The sequence below is a fragment of the Artemia sp. Qi Xiang Cuo genome, chromosome 15 (assembly GCF_049724085.1).
Source record: "Artemia sp. Qi Xiang Cuo chromosome 15, ASM4972408v1, whole genome shotgun sequence".
Lineage (NCBI taxonomy): Eukaryota > Metazoa > Arthropoda > Branchiopoda > Anostraca > Artemiidae > Artemia > Artemia sp. Qi Xiang Cuo.
The window spans coordinates 30,768,017-30,790,305 of NC_142808.1; the positions used below are offsets into that span (position 1 = coordinate 30,768,017).

At 36.0% G+C, this 22,289-nt stretch overlaps 1 protein-coding gene across 2 annotated transcripts in view; it reads right to left on the minus strand.

The window, feature by feature from the left end:
* Positions 1–607: 607 nt before the first annotated feature.
* Positions 608–22,289, minus strand: part of Zir (dedicator of cytokinesis) — a 233,248-nt gene continuing 211,566 nt past the window's right edge. For both annotated transcript variants that reach the window (XM_089101690.1, XM_089101688.1), the window contains 3 exons: positions 21,933–22,059; positions 5,279–5,488; positions 608–1,025 (listed from right to left, as the gene is read on the minus strand). In XM_089101690.1, the coding sequence (XP_088957816.1) occupies positions 1,013–1,025; positions 5,279–5,488; positions 21,933–22,059 (350 nt within the window). In that variant the 3' untranslated portion in view covers positions 608–1,012. The remainder of the gene's footprint in view (positions 1,026–5,278; positions 5,489–21,932; positions 22,060–22,289) is intronic.

Consider the following 22,289-nt stretch of genomic DNA (forward strand, 5'->3'; position numbering starts at 1 on the left):
TCTATATCAGCAATTTGTCTTGTACGGACTACGTGACTATTCACTGACGAACACCACCATGTGACATTACTTCCTCTGCAGCTGAAAGGTCAATACCTAGTTTTTCGATACTTTTAAATCAATTGGCATTTTCCAAGTTTTCAATTGATGGCAACTTGGTATTCTTTGGCGCAAAATCATACTCTTTTAGGATTTTTCGTAAATCAGGAAATTTTTCTCAGGCTCGTAGCACTTAATGGGTGACTGATCGATATTTTGGGGTACCTATCTTGTAATTTCTTGGGCTTCTCAGTTTTGCGTATGGGGGAATTTTATACAGAGGAGATTTCCATGGGGCGGGGATTTTCCGGGGGAACACCGGCTCCCTGTGGGAGCCTATCCTCAGATTGTTCAGAAGAGTTCATCCTTCTACCCAAATAATTGAATCCTAGTTATGTTTTGCCGAGTCTTTGATCCCCTCCCCCCAATAAAATCTTCTAATCTCCCTTCCTCAAAGAGGGCCTAAACGTAATTCCATGCATTTCTAGCTTAAAAATTCTGTATAACCAACATAACTTGTCCCCGCAAAACCTTCTGACTAATATTCACGCTAAGACTTTAATTACTGTCTTATGTTTTAATAAGTTCAGCATTCAAGATTTAAAAAGACACAAATCGAAAAATAGAGACACAAATAAAATGGATATATAACAAAGAAAGCGTTACAGGGGAAGATAATACTGCTTCCAAAAGTTCGGCACGAGGCTCGTAAAAGAAAACAAACTAAAAAAAAGCAAAAAAGAAAATGGGGAAACAAAAAATATATTTACATTGAGTGAAATGATGGAAGATGAAACGCTCTTTGAAAAAATTAGTAAACAGCCTATAAAGACGAAAAAAACAATACTACAAAATGAATCAAAATAAAAGAAAATGATAAGCAGAGATTCAATAATCCACATCTATGTAACTACGTTACAGTTTCTCTTGCATGTTTCTAGATTAACGACCAACTTCTGAAGCTTGGCAGTGCTCACGAATCTGTCCTAGAAGAATATAAAATAAGAAACACTAAATGCATGTCTGAAGTAATCCCAATAACAGGCCTGAGAAGTGTTCAAAACGTGGCACCAATATTTTCGCTTGGCATGCACCGTAAAACATTATAATTTAAGACTGTCAAATTTATGAAAAAAGAGTGCTTCATGGATTCTAGCTTGAAACTATCTGCATAAAGCTAGGCTCAGACAGTAGTTAGCTTCACATCACCAGCAATGCTTCAAGTTACCCGATGGGAAATAGTGTGCGTTCAGGTAACCAAACATTCGGTTCGCTTTAGTTTCCAGTCGAAGTTAAGAAATTCATTCCCCCCGCCAGCAACAAAGGGCTTCAAATATAAGCTTTACATTATTATGTTAAAATAATATAAATGTATTATTTTTGATAAATGCTCCAGGGAGTCTTTTGTTTAAAGAAATTTTCAAAGCAAAATTCGGCAAAAATTGCTTGATTAAATTTACCGTCTTCTGGTAGGGCTAGCTTAATGAAAATTGGCCAATTTTCAACACGTAATGGAAAAAAGGCAATAGCCAATTTTTGCCTTGCAATCACTGTTGCGATGGGTAGTACAATTGTGCCAGATTCAGTACATTTTCCTCCGACCTATAGATCTGTAGAGCATTTTCTTTAAGTCGGAAATTCAGTACAATTTTCCCAAACAGGCATAAACTGAGTACGTTTGTTCCAAAATTCAGCCAAATTTTTCGATAGCAGGGATTAAAATTAAGACTCTCACCGTTCATCGTTGTAAAATACGGATGTCATCAGGATTATGTCATATGTAAGGTAGGCCTATGGGAAACAATTCCAACTATGGCAATGCAACCTTAAACAGTTCATTAAAATTATGCAGGTAGATTTGTCAGTTTAGCTATTAGACCAAAATGTGAGCTTTCCATAAAGAGAGAGGAAGTTGTAAATTCTATATTTGAGCTCAAATTATGGTTTGATCACCAATCTGTCTCTATTATGTAAGACTGTACAGCAGTGACAGAGATCCGAGGATATAGGAGTTAAATAAGGATATAGGAGTTAATTAACACCTGTATTCAGGTTAGCAAGATTACAGGTTTTGCGTGAATAAGATAAGGTTCATGTAAATTATAAATAGGAATTTATTACTTGTGGGCCTATTGAGCTTTGATGCACTAAAATCTACTTGCTTGAAAATCTGGGTTGCAGCAGTAGCTAGCAACCTAGTAAGAGACGATCACGTCCCATAGTAAAAAACAAAATAGCCCATAACTCCTGGAACTAGAGTCAGATCAAAAAAAGAAGTACACTGTTAGAACCGCCTTGTCCAATACCCCTAAATAGGAAACTTCAATTAAAACTAAAAAAATACCTGAAAATTTTAAAATTAGTTTTATTTTGTTTATCTCGAACATAACATTCGTTTGAAGTTATTTATGTCTTATTTTAGTGTACTCACCTTTTCTAGACAGAATTATATTTGAAAGGTACGACACAGCCTATATTTACGTTAGGTACGTATGACCCGTCCAAGCTTAATACTTTTAGCCTCTCAAAAGAATCTATGTTGGAGCAAACGTGGAAGCTGATGGGACTGATAAACAATATTCCTGCCAAAAAGTGCATGCGTTTGGTCGTGTGTTTGTAGTTTGATGTGAACTTAGCAAAGGAGTTTGATGCTCGCTTCAACTGTAGTTCAATCTTTAAAGTTTTTCAGAAAATGAATGTTATAGACTCGGTTGTGGCTGCCTCTGGCAAAGAAGAATTGGTACCTGTACTAGTCAAGTTTCCTAACCTAGTCAATCGACATTCTTAAGAACAATTAATCTCTCAGTGGTGATCAATCCCTGCTGAATCAATGAATTTGCCATCTCATTACTTAAATAGTCCAAAGCTTTTTCGGGGGAAACTGAAAGAGCTTCAAAATGGTCTTGGCTCCGTGAAATATTCAGAGCCTTGCGCATTCATGTTCTCCATCATGTTTCATTTCCAAATTCACCCGCTTGTGTCGAACCCATTTTTTGCGCAGTCTCAGTTGTCAAAACGAAGTTTTGAAATCACTTTGCGGTTGAGACCGCTTACTCCTTGATCTGTGCTAAGAAGCAGATCTGCGACCATGGTACTTGTGTCTCCTCAAAACCTCAGGATAAAGAGAAAAGGGAAAAAGAACAGGCACTTTTGACTAAGTTCAAGATGCTGAAGAGGAATAAATTAATTTTATACAAAGAGACCTTGACGATGTGATGTTTGGAAGTGTTTTCTTACAATTATAATTTCTGAGCGACTGATTTGTTTTGAACGACTGACGTTTCCAATCTTAAGAAAAAAACAAAACAGTTAACCTGCTTAGCATATCCAATTCCTACTCCAGAAACCATTAGTACTGTGGAATCGTTTAGTAATTAAACTCCTTACATCAGCTAATTAACATTATTTGAATTACGGTCTTTAATATCAAAGGTACTGGTATGATATAGCCCCGACCTGATATTCTTCATCTAAGTAGAACCATGTTTCTCTGACACCCAATCCTAATGAAATATCACAAAATATGAAGAAAATATAATACTTTATTAACAAAATTATGGAAATATAATACCTATGCTAACCAAAATTGACTTTAATTAAAAAATCAAATGATATTCATTTTTATACAATCTTGAAAAAAGCCTTATGCCTTTCCGGATTGGGATTGAGCGTCAGAGAAACAGGTTCTACTTAAATGAAGAACATTAGGTCGGGGCTATATCACACAAGTACCATTTAAAAATTATTCTGTAAAATTTGTTGCCCTCGTTGCACTTTAAGCATAATAATACACTTCCTTGAGAATTTTCCCCAACATTTGTAATACGCCTCCTTTATTTTCCCTTGTCCATCCATATATACTATTTTGAAGCAGCGTTTTGCTCAGTACATTTGCTTCCATTGTCCGGCCTGGAAGAGTTCTACAAAATAACGCTGTTCGACCGTTGGTTGGCCTACAACCCCGGTGTTCGGTACGAAACTTCTGTGAGCGAATAAAGATACTAACAGCTTCTGGTCTACGAGAGTTACATACACTTTTGTTAATTTTTAGGCGACAAACTGGTACAAACCTTTCGTATTCTGATAGCTTATCAAATTTGAGATCCTTTGTATACGATTATGACACTCGATCTTCTACAGAGTTAATTACTTCATTGATCGTTTCCATCCGGTCAACGTTTTCTGTGCTTCACAGGGGGATTATAAGTTGAACCATCTTGATTAGAGTAGGCTATTATAAATATTGGTATAAATTTTAGTTTAAGTAAGCATAAATTTTAGTTTATTTTTTGTTGGGGGGGGGGGTATATTAATAATTGAGTAAGTTATTATGGCCTCTTAGGGTATGGTTATATTTAAAGCCGAAATTGTTTAGTTGTATGGTATGTGGTGCCGATTAGGATGTGCGATTTGTATTAGCTGTTTCATTATTTATTTTGTCATGCATTATTTTAGTGTATTTTTGCCACCCCCTCAGACATATTTTTTACTTCTCGGAGTAACTGCTAGTGCTCATATTAATTTTTGTATAGTAGCCTAAATCTCTCTCTGTCTTTAGGCCTGATAAGCACTTCTTCCCCCTTTCAAGAGAAAGAAATGGAGTACTAAATTTCCAAACATTAAGAATAATAAAATAATTTTGGCCAAAAAACCTGCCCCCCCCCGCCATTATCAAAAAAGAGCTAACTCTGTTTTGTATTTTTTTTTTTACAGATAAGTATGTGTGGGCCAAAGATCCTGGAGTTTGAACAACAACAGAAAATTAAATATTAATAAAATCAAACAGTTCGTGGTTTTCAATAGTAGCCGAAACTCTAAAAAAACGGAATTTTAATATCAATAGATACATAAAAAGAATTGGATTTTTATGCTGATTTTAAATATATAAGTTTCATCAATGTTTACTCATATCCATCAAAAGTTACGTGCCTGATAAAATTTGCACTATTTTCAACAAAAGGGAAAAACACCCCTTATAAGTCATAGAATCTTAATGAAAATCACAACATGAGTTTTAGCGTATCAGAAAACCTAACTGTAGAGGTTTCAAGCTCCTATCTGCAAAAATGTGGAATTTGGTGTTTTTCGCAAGAAGAAAGATCACGGATGCGTGTTTATTTGTTTATTTTTTTTTACCAGGGTGATCGTATTGACCCAGAGGTCCTAGAATTTTGCGAGAGGGCTCATTCAAATGGAAATTAAAAGTTCTAGCTCCATTCAATATAAAGTAAAATACTACCTTCTTCCTCTGGATCTAACAGAGCTTGCATCGCTTCTAAAGCTAGATGAAGTCGATAACGAAAGTGAATCTGAAGGCGATTTTAGCTTTGGATTAATAACAGTTGTAATCTGTTCTAGGAATCTCTGATAGTTTCTCTCCAATTCTCTCTGATAATCACGTTGGTCTTGCCCAATTAGGTTCTTATTCTTCCGTAATGCTTCTGCACAACTAAAACATAAGATCTATCTAAAACAAAAATGAATATTATATAAGCACGAGCTGAGAATCTGATTTTCTGCTTTCGAATTTTCATAGTGGTTTATAATGGCAAGGCCGTTGCAAGGTATAATCACCTATAATTCAACTTCTCTTCAAAATATTTCCAATGAATGTTCTTGCCATTATAAATCATAATAATTTATTAATTATAATTAATAATATATTATAAATATAATTCAAAAGGATAATACACCTATATCTCTTTTTGATATGTCAAACAAATATTCGTGTCATTATAAATTGCTCAAAGTAAAATGTGGAAGATCACGATGTCTTTTGTGATACCTGTTGCCTGTAATTGCTAATGATGCTTCCCTCCTGTGTTGCTTCGTCTTCGTGCTTCTTCCTTTTTCCTAGTTCAAAAAGGCTTAGGCAATGTCATGGAGTTGCATAAACTTTAAGCAGTCTTGTCATGAGATTAATATTTTTTTTTTTTTTTTTTTATTGAAAATAAGGAGCAACATTAAAACTTGGAATGAACAGATATTGTTCCGTATATGAGGGAATACCCTCATTTTTTATGCTAAAATCTTGAAGTTCTTCATAAACATTTCTCATTCAAGTTCAACAGCCTTTGTGTTTAGTCAGTCTTTCTTGAAGGATTGAGCAAAAAGTCTAACATGAGCGTAAAAAGTGATGGTCAAGGAAGGGGTAGTCCCCTTTATATACGGAATAATATCTTTTCGTTTAAAGTTTTTATGTTGTTTCTTACTTTCAGCCGAAAATACATTTTTTTTTTATAATTTCTGACCGTTTTTCTAATCATTCCAAGAAATCCCCCTCCTCCCTCCGTGTAACATTTCCATGGAGTTTTACTCGAAAGCTTTTCTCCTCGTAGAAAATATACCCCCCCCCCTTCGTTTTGCAAAAAATGCAATAATAAACCCTCGCACGGAAAACATTTTCCCCAAAAGACACTCCGCATCCAGACACCGCCTGCCACGTACTGTTTCTGAACCCGTCCCTATCTTGTCCTCCATCCGTTGTTTAACCTCTAGATATGAAAAAAACTTTTGTCCCCTTCATTACTGATCAAATAAACCACTAGTTTTTTTTTTGTACTGGTGATACCCATGCTTGTGTCTGTTTGGTTCTTCCGTTCCCTCCCCTTTTTATATACTCTCTTTTATACCTTTTTAACCCTATTTTTATCTCAATTTTTTTGGGGGGTTTTGTTTTAGTTTGTGCCTTTTTAACTGTCTTACATTTGGCACTTTTTGGTTTTTAGACTAATCGGCTTTGCCTTTCTGATATTGTTGTTTTTGGCATTGTTTAGCCAGTTTTTTTAGTTGTTGTGCTATTTCTATATTGTTTTTTTTTATTATATGACCCCGAAATGCGAATTCGGCCCTTCGGGGCTTGTGATAGTCATTTTTTGAAATAAATATCTTATCTTATCTTACCTTCCACAGAAAACTCCTATTAAGGGAATATTTTAAGGGGAGGATTTTAATAGATTGGAATGAAGGCGGAGCACACGTAACTGTGCTAACCTCAAGCAGCCTGATGCAGCAGAGAGTTGTTGTCAGTAGTAGTAGCATATGTATATTCATGTAAGATTCGTTATGATGCTTGTTGTCGCAAGTTTTCTAATCGCAGACTCCATTGTGCTTCATTTTCGTTCATTCTTACCTCAGAAATTTTTTCTATACCTGGTGCTTTAGCTGTTCGGATTCATTCATATTCTTTTATAATATCACAAGACCTTATAGATACCCAAAACCATTCTTTTGCATGTTTTCCCTCAGCAGTTGTTTTTTATTTAGTTACGTCGTTACACAACACAGTAACAGCCAGGCACGTTCCATTACAAACACCATCTAAATTACTTTATTCTTAACTATTCTTAATGGGATATCATAATTGTTTTGTTATTCTGTAGTTTTAAGTCATGGGGTGGCAAATAAGAAGTTTCAACCAAATTGAGAAATTTTGGCATGAATTCAGGTCCTTCTTCCTTGTTTATCCGAAAGCTTTAATAAAATTTGTACACCTGGGAGGCAATCGACGAACTCTGCATTAATTTCAGATAATTTGTTTTTGAGCGGCATTAAAATAGCACCTTCCTTCATTCCAGTGTAGTATTGATTATTTTCTGAATGGTTGTTCGATTGATGATGCTCGTTGTCATATGTCTTCTAATTGCATATTTTGTTGTGCATCACTTCCATAGGCTATTCGTTTCGTGATTCTTGCTGCCGCTTGTCTCCTAACGATATATTTGGTTGTATAGCATTTTCTTTTGTGATTTGTTGCGTTGCTTGTTGTCGCCTGTCTTCCAAAAGCAAGTTTTGCTGTACATTATTTTCGTTTGCAATTCAGTTGGATTCTTACTCTCGCTTGCCTGTTAACCGTAAATTCTACTGTGCGTTATTTTCGCTTAAAAATAGATGTTATTTTCGCAGTCGCTTTTCTTGTAACCGCAGATTTCATATCAATTTCTTTTGTCATTCGTTGTGATGCTCGATTTCACATGTATTCTAGCCGAATATTATTTGTGGTTCATTTTGTTTATCATTACCATGCCTTTTGCTTTCACTGTTCAGATTCGATGATCATCTTGCATAATTTTGCATTGTGTCATAGATACCAAGACAACTTCTTTTCCATTTTTTCCCCCGAGATCGACAATCTTAGTATTAATTTTATTTACTTCTTTTTTGAGCGGTGCTAAAATAACCCGTTCCTTAACCCCATTGTATTTTCGATTTGTTTTCCAACCGCAGATTTTAATGGGCATCAAATTTTTTGCGATTCATTGTGATTCTCGCTGGATCCATGCTTTCAATATAAAAAATTTAGGAAACAATTATTCAATGTAATATCTATATTATGTCACGTGGCTTCTTTCCGTCATTAAAGTAGCCAACAGGAGCATAGCGTGTTGAAACACATAGTTAAATCTCCCTTTGCCCAATTAATAGCATAAATATAGGTAAAATCTCTATAAATAAAAAAAAATAATTTTTTTCGTTTAGCCCGGGTATGAATATTACATTTACCTTTAGTACAGATAGTCTCGATCCAAGGTTTCAAAATACAAAAGCCTCAAATCCATACATAAAATCTGATTTTATGGCTAGAAAACACACAACAATCTGAGAAAGTTTCATGGGCCAACAGCTAAATAACCTTTCCTTGGGCTATAAAATAGCCATCTAAATGAGGCTTAAATCTCGAGTTATGTCATTTACGTTGATTACACATCCACACAACCGATGACATGGATGACATACTATACACGTTCTTTGAGGTAGAATAGAGTCCGGATGTTGACTACAGAAAGCTAGTCTACAGTTTCTACAAATAACAACAGGCTCTTCACTGCAGAAAAAACAACAATTTTTCTTTTCATTACAATTCAGGGCATATCTGAGTGTCCTACGGGCTAATCTGATTCTATAACTTCGTAATCCAGTATCAGAAGTAAGAGTCATTCCTAATTCATTTTTTTGCTGCATATAGTCCTCTGCATATCGAATAACAAAGATCCCACAGCTGCTAGGATCTTCTTGTGGCTGTGTCTTTATATCTGAAAGATCTAACAAAGTCTTCTTAATTGACGACAAGAGCTGCATTAAAGTGAAAAGCGCTTTATAGCATGCATTGATTGTCATATTTGGCAAGCTATTTAACAAAAATATCTTGCATTCTCTTAAATCACATATTATTAAAAGAAAATGTTCATGATAAAGTAGAGGGAGAAAAATTAAGTCGGTTTCTTCAGGCATTTCTGTTAAGATTGCTTTAAGACCCCTTAATTCTGAGTCCCGTAAATTTTTTGATTCGAAAGTTCTCAATAAAACACTTGCTGTACCAGCATGAATCACAACCGAATTCCAATATTTTTCATACCTTCTGGAATTAATAAAAAGTAAATAAGACACTGTATTTTGATCAAGACGACCCTCTTTACCACTCATCAGAAGAGTTTCAAAATCTTGAAACGGCAACGGAAAGCTTTGACTTAGCTGCCATAAGCTTTGAAAGTTGCCAATAGAGAAATAAATTTTATCTCTCAGATATTGCAACTTTCTTTTATCAGAGACAGTTCCACTTGCAACATCCAGTTTCAACCCAAACATTTTATTAAAGCACTTGATAAAATTTTCAATGTAAGGTAGATCATACAGATCAAAATACCCATCAGAATCAAATCTTTTGAAATCAAATCTTTCAATTAAATCTTTCAAATACATTACTGAATCTATTTCAGATTAAAAAATAAATAAAATTGTAATACAACCCAATTCAAACAGTTCGTGGTAACAAACTAGTGTATCAAATCACAAATAACACCTAAAATTCAACTAAGGCTCAAACTTTTCATATTTAATCTTTTTTTTTTGAATTGTTGTAAACCGTTATTAAAATATATGGAAATAGTTTTGCAGTTGGCAGATTTTCCATTTATAAACCCTTCGAAATAAGCTCTTCGATATATGAAAATTTAACATTTTTCATCGTTTTCACAAAATTAGGACTAGCAATGGTAGCGAGCAGCCAAATAAGAGACGATCACGTACTATACTTCTATACTATACTTCTATTAATAAGTATTCGACTGACACCATTTATGATGAACTATATCGATCCTTTATGTAAAATATTTTAGCAGTTTATAACTTTAGCGATTGTGAACTGAAAACTAAAATAAAATAAAAATTGATTTTTTCTATTTTTACGTAACGTCACTCATTAGGCCATATATGGTTATTAGTACACAATCGGTGTTAGATCTTACGTTACGTCACTTGTAACTTCATATATGGTTATGATTGCTTAAAAAATAAATATTTTTGAAAAGACTGCAGTATGAAAAGACATCAAAAATGCAGTTTTTTTTGTAGTGATTCTAGCTCTAATTTTTTTAGTTTTTTGATTAAAAAAGGCACTAGCACTTTTAATTTCTGTTCAAATAAGCCCTCTCGCAAAATTCTAGGGCCTCTGGGTCGATACGATCACTCCTGGTAAAAAACAAAAAAGGCAAACAAATAAAGGCAAACAAAAGCAGTTTTTTTTTGTAAAGTGATTCTATTTTAATTTTTTTATTACTAAAGCGCACAAGAACTTTTAATTTCCGTTCGAACTAGTCCTCTTGCAACATTCTTGGACTACTGGGTCGATACGATCACCCCTGCTGAACAAAAAAAACAACAAAAAACAAAAAACAACAAATAAACAGCACCCGTGATCTTTCTTCTGGCAAAAAATACAAAATTCCATATTTTTGCAGATAGGAACTTGAATTAATTTTTTTAATTACAAAAGGTTTTTAACCCCATAAATTTCCTTTAAAATGAGCCATTATATAACTCTCTACGATGTTCCAGTGCCAAGCTTTCTGAGGATAAATAAAAGTTCAAATAGGGATAAAATCCTTTTAATAGACATTGTTTCACAAACAGTGATACAAATTCACAAAAAATACCAGATATTTCACATATGCAGTGACCGTCATCAATAGTAAAACAAAACGTAAACAATTTAAAACAATAGTTTATATCCGAACAGTGTGGTCTCCGAAATTATTTAAGCTTTCTGAGGAGGAAAAGAAACAAGAAAGAAAAAGAGCCGTATATGCAGAATATCGTGGTTTCATCCACTTTTCTTGATTTTCAAACCAATATATTTCCCTTGTAGTTCAAGCCAAGGGACGATAAGTTTCCTATATAGAGGTTTCGGACAAGGCGGTTCTAATAGTGTACTTCTTGTTTTGATCTGAATCTATTTTTAGAAGTTACGGGTTATTATATTTCTTAGTATTGGACGTGATCGTCTCTTACTAGGCTGCTGCTACCGCTGCAACCCCGATTTTCCAGCAAGTAGATTTTCCTCGTTATTCAAGCCAAAGATATTCGTTATTCGGACAAGGCGGTTTTAATAGTAAACTTCTTGTTTTAATCTGACACTATTTTTTAGGAGTTATGGGCTTTTGTATTTCTTAGTATTAGACAAGATCCTCTCTTACTAGGTTGCTAGCTACCTCTGCAACCCAGATTTGGTCTGACCCTATTTTTAGGAGTTATATGCTACTGTATGTATATATTGTTGACACCCAATTGTATATTTGCACTTATTTTGTTATAACAAAAGAAGCTGCAGCCATTGCTGACACTGACACTGACGCCACCAGGAGCCCTAATATTGACGACCTGATTTTTGTCAATTTTTTTCTTCTTACATTGTTTCTTTGTCTTGTGTCTTTTTTAAGACTTTCTTTTATTTTCCTTTTTTTCAATTTTTTAATCCTCAAATAAAAGATTTTTTTATAGCGTTTAATAATGATCTAATCATATTTAATTGAAACCTCACGTCGAATAAAGGATATGTCTGACGAACCACGTCTCATGAATATTCTGGATTTTACTCAATAGAATAAAAAAAAAACGTATTCCAAACAGCTTAAATTAAATACTGGATTTCCATAAGTGGCCTAACGGAAATATTTTTGGTATTTTGCGTTTTCGAATTTCGATATGCTTAATATTGAAGACTTACGGAGGAATTACGTAACAGTTAAATCAATATGTATACAAGCACACCAACAAACAACGAAGGAATAGCTATGAGGCGACCCATAGCCCATAGTAACTAAAAGTTGAAAATAAGTTTGTTAAAAGCTACCCAATGAACAAAAATTGCCACCAGACACTGATTCAGAAACGGTAACTATTATTTCGCGTTAATATTAAAAACAAAAATTTATTGCGAAATCAAATTTATGGTGATTAAACACCTGAAACACCTCATAAATGCCATCTGATCAGAAGGAAAAGTATTTTATTGGAATCACCATGGTCGAAAGTCTTCTGTAAGAGGATTACAATTTTCCACATTGAACCGCAAGGATGTTCACTTTTTGGCACTGATTGTCTCCTTTTTCCTACCATGGCTAATGGGCTACCAGAATATCTTAGCAAGACGTTTAATGGATCATTTAAAGTGAAAGTGCTACAAATAGTGCCTTCAATAAATAAGCAATTTTTAAATGAAAGACCTCTTTTTTGTGTACAAGGGGATGAATGACGTCATGGTCGTTGGTTATAAACTACGCCAAAGAATAATTTAGATATTGCAGGGGTAAACTATCTTTTTTCATCCTTCTGGATTATTATTATTTCAGATAATTTATCAATGAACTTTCCTTTAACTGCCCGTATTGGTCTTGTCTCAAATGATGTTCCAGGGTTTTCCAACAAATCAGAGGCAACGCTAAAGGCCGCACGGCCTATAGTAAAGGCCGCACGGCTCCAATGTTTTATTACTATTTATTTATTTAATGTATTTTTTTCCAGAGGCACTTCATATGGAAGGAGTTGTCGCATAAACTTCAAAGAGTCATTCGATTGGAAATCGAGAGTTGTATACTTCTAGTGCCCCTTTTAGAGTCCAAAGTGATCGGAGGGCAATTAGCCCAACCCCCATGCCCTTCTTTTCTCAAATGCATCCAACAAAAGTTTTGAAATAACGATTTTGTTAAAAATAGTTAAAAGGTCATACAACAAAACTCTGGTGTCAACACAACCCCCCAAGGCCCGGGGGCAGGCGGTGTAAGTTATGCCCCGGGGGCATATACGGTTCTTATGGAAAGGATGCTCGTATAAACTACATAGAGGGCTCATTTGATTGGACATTGAAAGTTCTAGTTCACTTTTTAAGAGTCAAAACAGATCGAAGGGTAAACAGCCCCCCCCCGTGCCCTTTTTTCCCCAAACGCATCCGATAAAAATTTTGAGATAGCCATTTTGTTAAAAATACTTCAAAAATCAAAGAGCAAAAACTCCAGTGTCGACACCCCCCCCCAAGAAAATTGTAGTTCACTTTTTAAGAGTCAAAAGACGTCAGAGGGCAACTACCCCCCCCCCCCCTCCACGCCTTACTTTCCTCAAACCCATCCGATAAGAACTATGAGATAACCATTTTGAAAAAATAGTTCAAAGATCGTATAGCGAAAACTCTGGGGTCGACACAACCCCCCAGGGCCCGAGGGCAGGCGTTGTAAGGTATGTCCTGGGGGAATATATGGTTCTTATGGAAGGAATGCTCGTAAAGACTTCAGAGAAGGCTCATAGCAAAGCTAGGTACAGGGTTTTTCTTAAAAAACTGAACAGCTCAAAGACATGAAATTTTGTGAACCCAGAGAGACTTCCACCAACTCAATCGGCTGTGAAATTTCTTTCTTATTGAGTCTTCTATCAGGTAATGGAATGGCGTAATACTGCGTCAGACCTCGACCCAAAAAACTGAGGTTGGCGATTACGTGACGGACGCCTCACTCCGATCATGAATGACATCGGACCTACTCTGTCTCACCTGCTAAATGTGATTCGTTGCAGCTGCACGCGATCCAACTGTGATAGCTCACGCTGTAGTTGCTAACAAAATGGATTGTTTTGCACACTTGATTGCAAAGACTGCCAAGGGATTGCGTGTTCTAATAGAGACGTTTTTGTTGATAACGATGAAGAAGACGATGTTTATTACAAATCCTTGATCTTATCCTTTTTAGTTCAATCAAAACCGCGTTTATCTTTTGCTTTGATTACCGAAGTTACTCGATTTGTTTCATTTTTTACATTTAGTTTTGTTTTATGTTTCTATTATACAGTCGAAGTAAATCCGCCCACATACTCCGAAGGTCCGATGCATTGTCTCCCCTACGGTGAAAACACTGCAGGAAAGTAAGATACGAATCTAATGGCATGTTTTTTTAAATCGTCGAGTCACAAAAACTTGGGGGCAACATTTTGACCAGCCGTATCGCACAACTCGAGGATACTGTTTTCCCCCTTCCCCGCTAAAGAGGGAAATCGAACCAAGTCAAGTGATAAAACAATATAGCTTTTTTTTCGATTTCTCCGCGCAGAAAAAGAGCAGGCGTGAAATTCGAGCACACAATAAATCTGCCCCTGAATTTTTTCATTTTCCCCTCTTTCCCCTTGTTTTTTACCCTATTCCACTAAGGGGATTTTTGGGGACTTTTGAGATGTTGTACAGAATTTTTTTTGTCTACAAGATGGTGTAAAAATCTTTTATATTGCAACCAGAGTTTCGTAGGTTTATTGGACTAGACCCCGGGCCCTGGAGGGTTGTGTCGACAACGGAGCTTTTGTTATCTGATCTTTGAACTATTTTTAACGAAATAATTATCTCGGCTTTTATATCGGATGCATTTGGGGGAAAAGAGGTGTGGGGGGATAGTTGTCCTCTGAAATGCCCCCATATCAGACTGATCTGCAAGTTATGCCCCCAGGGCATAACTTGCAACGCCTGCTCCTGGGCCTGGGGGGTTGTGTCGATACCGGAGTTTTGTTATCTGACATTTGAATTTTTTTTAACTTAATGGCTATCTCAAAATTGTTATCAGATTTTTATGGATTTATGGATTTTATGGATTTATTTTCGGATGGAATATTTTCTTTTATGGAAGGAATGCTCGTATAAACTTCAGAGAGGGCTCATTTGATTGAAAATTGAAAGTTTTAGTCCAGTTTTTAAGAATAAAAAGAGAGCAGAGGGCAACTATCCTCCCACTCCTCTTTCCCCCAAATGCATCCGATAAAAATTTTGAGATAACCATTTTGTTAAAAATAGTTCAAAGGTCAGATAAAATTTTAAATCCGAAAATAAATCCATAAAAATCCGATAAAAATTTTGAGATAGCCATTAAGTTAAAAAATTTTCAAATGTCAGATAACAAAACTCCGGTGTTGACATAACCCCCCAGGCCCATGAACAGGAGTTGCTAGTTACGTCCTGGGGGCATAACTTGCAGATCAGTCTGATATGGGGGCATTTCAGAGGGCAACTATCCCTGGACATTCTGTACCATGAGTTACTGCGGCAGAACGCTCGAATATAAACACTTCAGAGTAAGAAGTAGAAAAACTTAGCCTGTTCAGCTGGTCGATGAGAAAACGTGAACCAGATTGCTGGTGTTGCTCGACTTCAAGGTATACTTGCAAAGGAGCAAGCAAAGATTGGGGACGGCAAGCCTGCATTATTGCTTGACCGATTGAACCTACCAGTACGTAGTGAATCTCCAGCAAAGAGGAAAAGAGAAGCACCAGGGATAATAATATAGAATATTAAACTTTCTTCAAAGCGGTGTTAGAGGATTTTAAAACCGAGTTGACAGACTTTTGTCTCCTCTCCAAATTCTGTAGAGCCGTCTGACTATCTTTTCTCTTTAGAGGATATCTTGATTCCCCCCCTTTTTTACATAGTAACTGGGAAACGGGGGGAAAGGCTAATGACAGCGAAATCAAAGTAACATATTCATTCATCTCGCACTTGTAAACCCCAGAAACAGTCTTGCAGACTGTTGTATAGAATCTTTATTTACCCCCTCTTTTCCCCCTGTAAGTGGGAAAATGGGGAACGACTTATTCCACAGCAATAAAAAACGCATATTCAAACTTCTTGGACCCAAGAGCATCAAGAATGCCATTCTCAGCATCAAAAACTACCGATTGTAGATTTTCGAGTTTTCCACTGGATTTTCCCCTTCCCCCCCCGTTTTTGCCCATGTTCCACCAAGGAGATTCTTGGGGACTTTTGGTGTGTTGTGCAGAATTTTTTTTCTCAATAAAACAGTGTAAAAATCATTTATATTACCATTTTGTCCCAGATTGTCGATTTTTTCCGTGGATTTACTGGACTAGTCAGGCATTGTAAGATATGTCTTGGGGCCGTATATGGGCCTTATGTAAGAGATGCTCATATAAAGTTTAGAGAGGGCTCATTTGAATGAAAATTAAAAGTATTAGTTCATTTTCTCAGAGTAAAAAAAGATGGGAGGGCAACTAGCCCCTCCCCCCTCCACGCCCTTTTCTTCCCCAAACCCATCTAATAAAAAATTTGACGTGACCATTTTGTTAAAAATAGTTCAAACATCAGATATTACAACTCCGGGGTCGAGAAAACCCCCCAGAGCACAGGGACAGGCACTTACAGTGCCTGTCCCTGGGCTCTGTAAGTGCCTGGCAGGTATATATGCTGTAAGTGCCTGGGGGTATATATGCTCTTATAGAAGGGATGCTCGTATAAACTTCAGAGAGGGCTCATTTGATTGAAAATTGAAAGTTCTTGGTTCATTTTTTAAGAGTCAAAAGAGATCGATGGGCAATTAGCCCCCCCCCCAACGCCCTTTTTTCCCCAAACACATCTGATAAAAACTTTGAGATAGCCATTCTGTTAAATATAGTTCAAAGATCAGATAATAAAAAGTTCGAGGTTGACACAAGCCTATTTTTTCACTATGACATTGTTACTTTGATACCAGTTTTGATACTTTGATGAACATTTGATTAAAAAAAAAATGATTTTGAAATAAGGAATTTTTAAAAACTTGAAACTTTTTGCAATCAAAAACGAACAAAAATTAATTAAAAAAACATTCTGAAAAATAAGTTTTTCAAAGAAAAGTAAAGGCAATTTTAAACTTAAGATCAGCAGATACAAATACCGGTTAAAATTCAAACTCAAAACGACTAGAAATTACTATTAAAAATAAATGAAACACAAAACGAAAAGAAATTAAATAAACAATCATAGCAAAAAACATACAACAAGTAAAATATAATTGAATAAATAGATCTTAAAGCGAGTAATGCTTAGATTGAACACGAAAATCAAATTTAAAACGAAAAAACAAACAAAAAAAAACTTTGTCATTGAAGCATAAATGAAACTCGAAACGAGCAGAAATTAAATAAACAATCAATGCAAACAAACATACAATATATATTAATGTAAATGAATAAATAAATCTTAAAACGAAAATTGAATATACAAATCAAGCTTGAAACGAACAAAATCACTGCAAACAAGAGTTTGGGTATCGCCTCCTTCTCTCACTGTAAAAGTGTAAAACCTACTGCGTCATTGGCGCTTTACTGAAAACTATATGTGTCTTGAACAGTCTTGGAAAGTATAAACAATATTAAATTGAATATTTGATATATAATGATCTTAATTGTGGAAAAATTCATCAGTTCTTCACTGTAATCTTATTTTTATTTTCAATGCTGTAGGAACTGGAAAAGAAAATATTTGTAATATAGTTCGTTTTCAGTGAAGCGGCAATGACGCAGTAGACTTTTGGCTGTTACAGTTAAGGAAGGGGGCAGTACCCAATTTTAGAAAGAACTAATAAATTTAACTGAACATTTGATGTATAATGATATTAACTGCTGAAAGCTCATCAGTTCAAAATTTTACTATAATTTTAATGTTTATTTTTAATATTAAGTACAAAAGAAAATATTTGTATTAAAATTAGTTTTCAGTATAGCGCCAGTGACGCATAGGTTTTAGACTTTTACAGTGAGAGAAGGAGGCGATACCCAAACTCTTGTTTGTAGTGATTTTTGTTCGTTTCCAGCTTGATTTCTAAAGGTCTCGCCAACTAAAAATTTGGGTACTACGAATAAAAAACCAGCCTAGCAATTCGACGTTTCGTAACAGAAAACAGAACCCTACAAAACAATTTTTAAGAAAAAAAAAGAAGTTTCTTTATCGCCTTAGAACCTATACGTAAATTAGCACACAAAATGTTCTGTTTTTAAAAAGACCACCAAACCTTACCTGAATAAAACGATGATGAATATTATACGGAATTTTGGTTCGTCAACCCTGTTTTGTCTCAAGCCTTGGAATCGAGTTGAACTTTTCAGATTTCTTTTTGTCGGGAAGGGGGGGGGGGGGGCATGGCATGAGTGAGGAAAGATTAGAGTTTGAAACTGGTACTAGGGTGCCGGGTGGGGCACCCTAGTACTTTTCCTATAGTCCTTGCATGGTTTTTTTTTATCGTCTTACAATACCTGTGCACTTACACTAGCTATCAGAGGCAACGCTATAGCGTTGCCTATAGTAAAGACCATAAGGCTCCAATAATTTCTAATTTATTTACTTATTTTCCTTAGAGGCACATCCTATGGAAGGGGTGGTTGTGTAAACTTCAGAGAGGACTCATTCAGTTGGAAATTGGAAGTTCTAGTCCCCTTTTTAAGAGTCAAAAGTGATCAGAGGACAACTACCCCCCCCCTCGTCCTTTTCGCCAAATATACCTGATAAAAATGTTGAGATAGCCATTTTGTTAAAAAAGTTCACAGATCAGATAACAAAAACTCCAGGGTCGACAAAACCCCCCAGAGCCCAGGGACAAGTGTTGTAAGTTATGCCCTGGGGGCATATATAGTTTTTATGGACGAGATGATCGTATAAACTTTAGATGGGGCTCATCCGATTGAAAATCAGAATTTCTAGTGCCTTTTATGAGTCAAAAGTGATTGAAGGGTAATCACCCCCCCCCCCCCAAGGCCCTTTTTCCCAAATGCATCCGATCAAAATTCTGAGATAGCCCTTTGTTCAAAATAGTTCAAAGATGAAGTAACGAAAACTCCAGGGTCAACACAACACACGCCCTCGTTCCCCAAATACTTTTGGTCAAAATTTTGAGATAGTCATTTTGTTCGAAATAGTACAACGATCAGATAACAAAGACTTCGGGATCAATATGATCCCCCAGAGCCCAGGGGAAGGGTTGTAACTTATGCCCTGGAGACATATAAGGCTTTTATGGAAAAGGTGGTCATTTCAACTTCGAAGGGGACCCAAATGATTAGAGACTGAAAGCTTTAGTTCCCTTTTTAAGATTCAACAGTAATCGGATGGCAACAAGACCCCCCCCCCCCCAACCCTGTTTTCCCAAATGCGTCCGGTCGAATTTTTGAGATACTTATTTTGCCCAAAACACACAAAAACTCTGGGTTTACACAACCCCCAAGAGCCCCGGGGCAAGTGTTGTAAATTATTCCCCGCGGGCATACAAGGTTTTCATCGAAGGGGAGGTCGTATAAACTTTGCAGGGGGATCATTCTATTGGAAATTGAAAGTTCACTTTTTAAGAGTCAAAAGGGACTGGAGGGCAACTAGCCCCCCCCCTTGCCCTCTTTTCTCCTAATCTATCCAATCGTATTTTTTAGATAGCCATTTTGTTAAAATAATATAACAAAAACTCCAGAGTCGAAACAACCCCCAAGAGCCCCGGGGCAAGTGTTGTAAGTTGTGCCCTGGGGGCAAATAAAGTTTTTATCCGAGGGTTTTTAAAATAGTTCAAAAATCAGACAGGCCCGACCCTCACCTCCAATGAAAGTAACTTATTAGCGATATTTTATTCCAAAGCTTAAAGGAGCTGACCCCTGACCTGACTCCCCCCCCCCCAAAAAAAGAAACAGCCTATTGACGATATTTTATTCCAAAATCATAGCAGTTCACCCCAGGCCCTCCATGGCTTGAACATACTCCCCCCCCAAAGCGAAAAATTATTAACGATATTTTATTCCAAAACTTATGGGAGCTGACCCCTGGCCCGCAATGGCACGATCCTCCCAAAAAACTAATTAGTAAGAAATCATGGGAGCTGACCCTGGTCCTCCCTCCATGGCCCAACCTCCCCCCCCCCAAAAAAAAAAACTTGTCAACGATATTTTATTCCAAAACTCTTGGGAGCTGGCCCCTGGCGCTCCCTCCATGCCCCCTTTATTTGAATTGATTTGATTTGAATTCAAAATCAACATCCGTTGATTTTGAATTGAAGTTATCAAGTATTTTGCAATAGGTTGTTTAGGTTGCATCAAGACGCTGGGTAATTGAAGACAGAGAAAAGCCAAGACAGATAGTCCAAGTAATTGAGAGGCAAATGTTTAACTGGCAGGGGCATGGATAAATGGCAGGAGTATGCATGACTCTCATACTTGACACATATATGTCAGGTTAGTTTTTGGAAAGGCATGCTGATCAAGAATTCAAAAATTTACATAAGACCGTTAGATTGCCAGTAATGAGAGGCAAACAAGGCACACCCGCCTTTGGTCTTAAGAAGGCTGACCAAGAATTTAAAATTGACATAGGACCATAAATTTGCTTGAATTAGGGATTTTTTTTATATAAGACAGTGGAAAGTAACTTTAAATGAATATTTCGACACTATATCCAAGGGCCGTCCTTAGCAAAACAAATGAAGAAAAAACGGATATAAAAGTACTCATATTAAAATACCATCTTTAAAACTAAAATATTTTCAAAACAGCCCTAGCATCATTACTTCAGGGAAGTTCATTTCTTTAAAACTAAAATATTTTCAAAATATCCCTAGCATCATCACTTCAGGGAAGTTCTTTACTTTAAGGAAATAAAGTAAAGAATTTTTTTGCTATGATTGTTTATTTAATTTGGTTTGTTTTAGGTTTCATTTATTCTTTAATAATAATTTCTGGTCGTTTTGAGTTTCAGTCATTATAGGTTTTATATCTTCTTAAGTTTAATTTGGCCTTTGCTTTTCTTTGAAAAACTTCTTTTTCGGAAAGTTTTTTTTAAATTAATATACAGAAAAATCAAGGGGAAATATACTATTAATTGGCATAAAATTCAAAACTGAATAAATACAGTGGAATTTGTATTATTTATTTGAGTGGAATATCTGGCATCATCCAAGATTGAATGTGACGACATGTTAAATCAAATGAGAGTTACCGTCCACTATTTCAAAGTTGCTCCACCGTCCACTCAAGGTGGCCTATGCGCCCCAAAAAGTTGTGTACGCTCCCCAGCAACCTTTCTCCTTACGGTTAATCCTTTACGGTCTAATAATGTATTACTGGCCCTTACGGTCAGCTTTACAAAAATAGAAATGTTATTTGTATTATTTAGCATGGCTGGGCATTTTGACTGAAACACTCCGGCATGGATGACAACATAACTTGGAATGTTTAGTCGGACGTTGAAAAGGGAGCGAATTTTCTACCAGGTAATGCAAACTAGATCAAAGTGTCACTTTATATGGCTGGAAAGTATTCGTAATTTCCAACCATTCACTAATCTGAAGATGTCATGTGATATGATGTAAGATGATAATATGATATAATATGATGTCATAAAACAGGGAATTGAAACATGATGCGAAGCAAGCATTTCTTGTCGTACTATCAGTGTTTTTCCCGATCGGCCAACAGGCTCCTCTGCCAGCTCCTTATCATATCTGCAGGTGAATGTGATACTAGGCGAATTACTCACTTAGCAAGGACTAGAATGGTAAATCATTCTGTTTATGCACCTGGGAAAAAAAAATGCTTCTTCTAGCATTAGATAGCTCTAGGACTTTACTATTGTCATGGTTTTAAGGATTTTATGAGTTTTATTTTTCTTGACGGTGCTTCCCATCTGTTTTAAATAATGATCTATATGTATCCTATTATAACCACTTTTCTGAAGAGCTTTATGCCCTTGAACACTCATAAAATGCTCACTTTCCCCAAACTATTTACGTATGATAAGGATACTAGGAACCAAATATTTAATAATGCTGGGTGTATGAGCAAAAACTTACTTTCTTGTAAACTCCTTAAAGCAGAGACGAAGTTTTGTCTGGTGTTTAGTTGGTGATCGATTTCCATCAAAACAATCACCCAAGAAAACATGTGCTACTTCCATAGGTCCTTGATTCACTGTAGTGCCTGAAATCAATATATATTGGGGGTTTATACAGCTTCCATAGCTTTACCTTTTGGCACAGCTGCTATTTAAAGCCTCTTTTCAGATAATTGTGTAAATTTTTAGGCGAATTAAAGCTAGCCAACTAAAATTTTCTGGAAAACATTTTAAAAATGCAAATCTTTACCGCAGAATATTATGATTCCTTAGTACCCACGTTTTTTAAGGGCGATCCTATTGACCCCACTTTAGC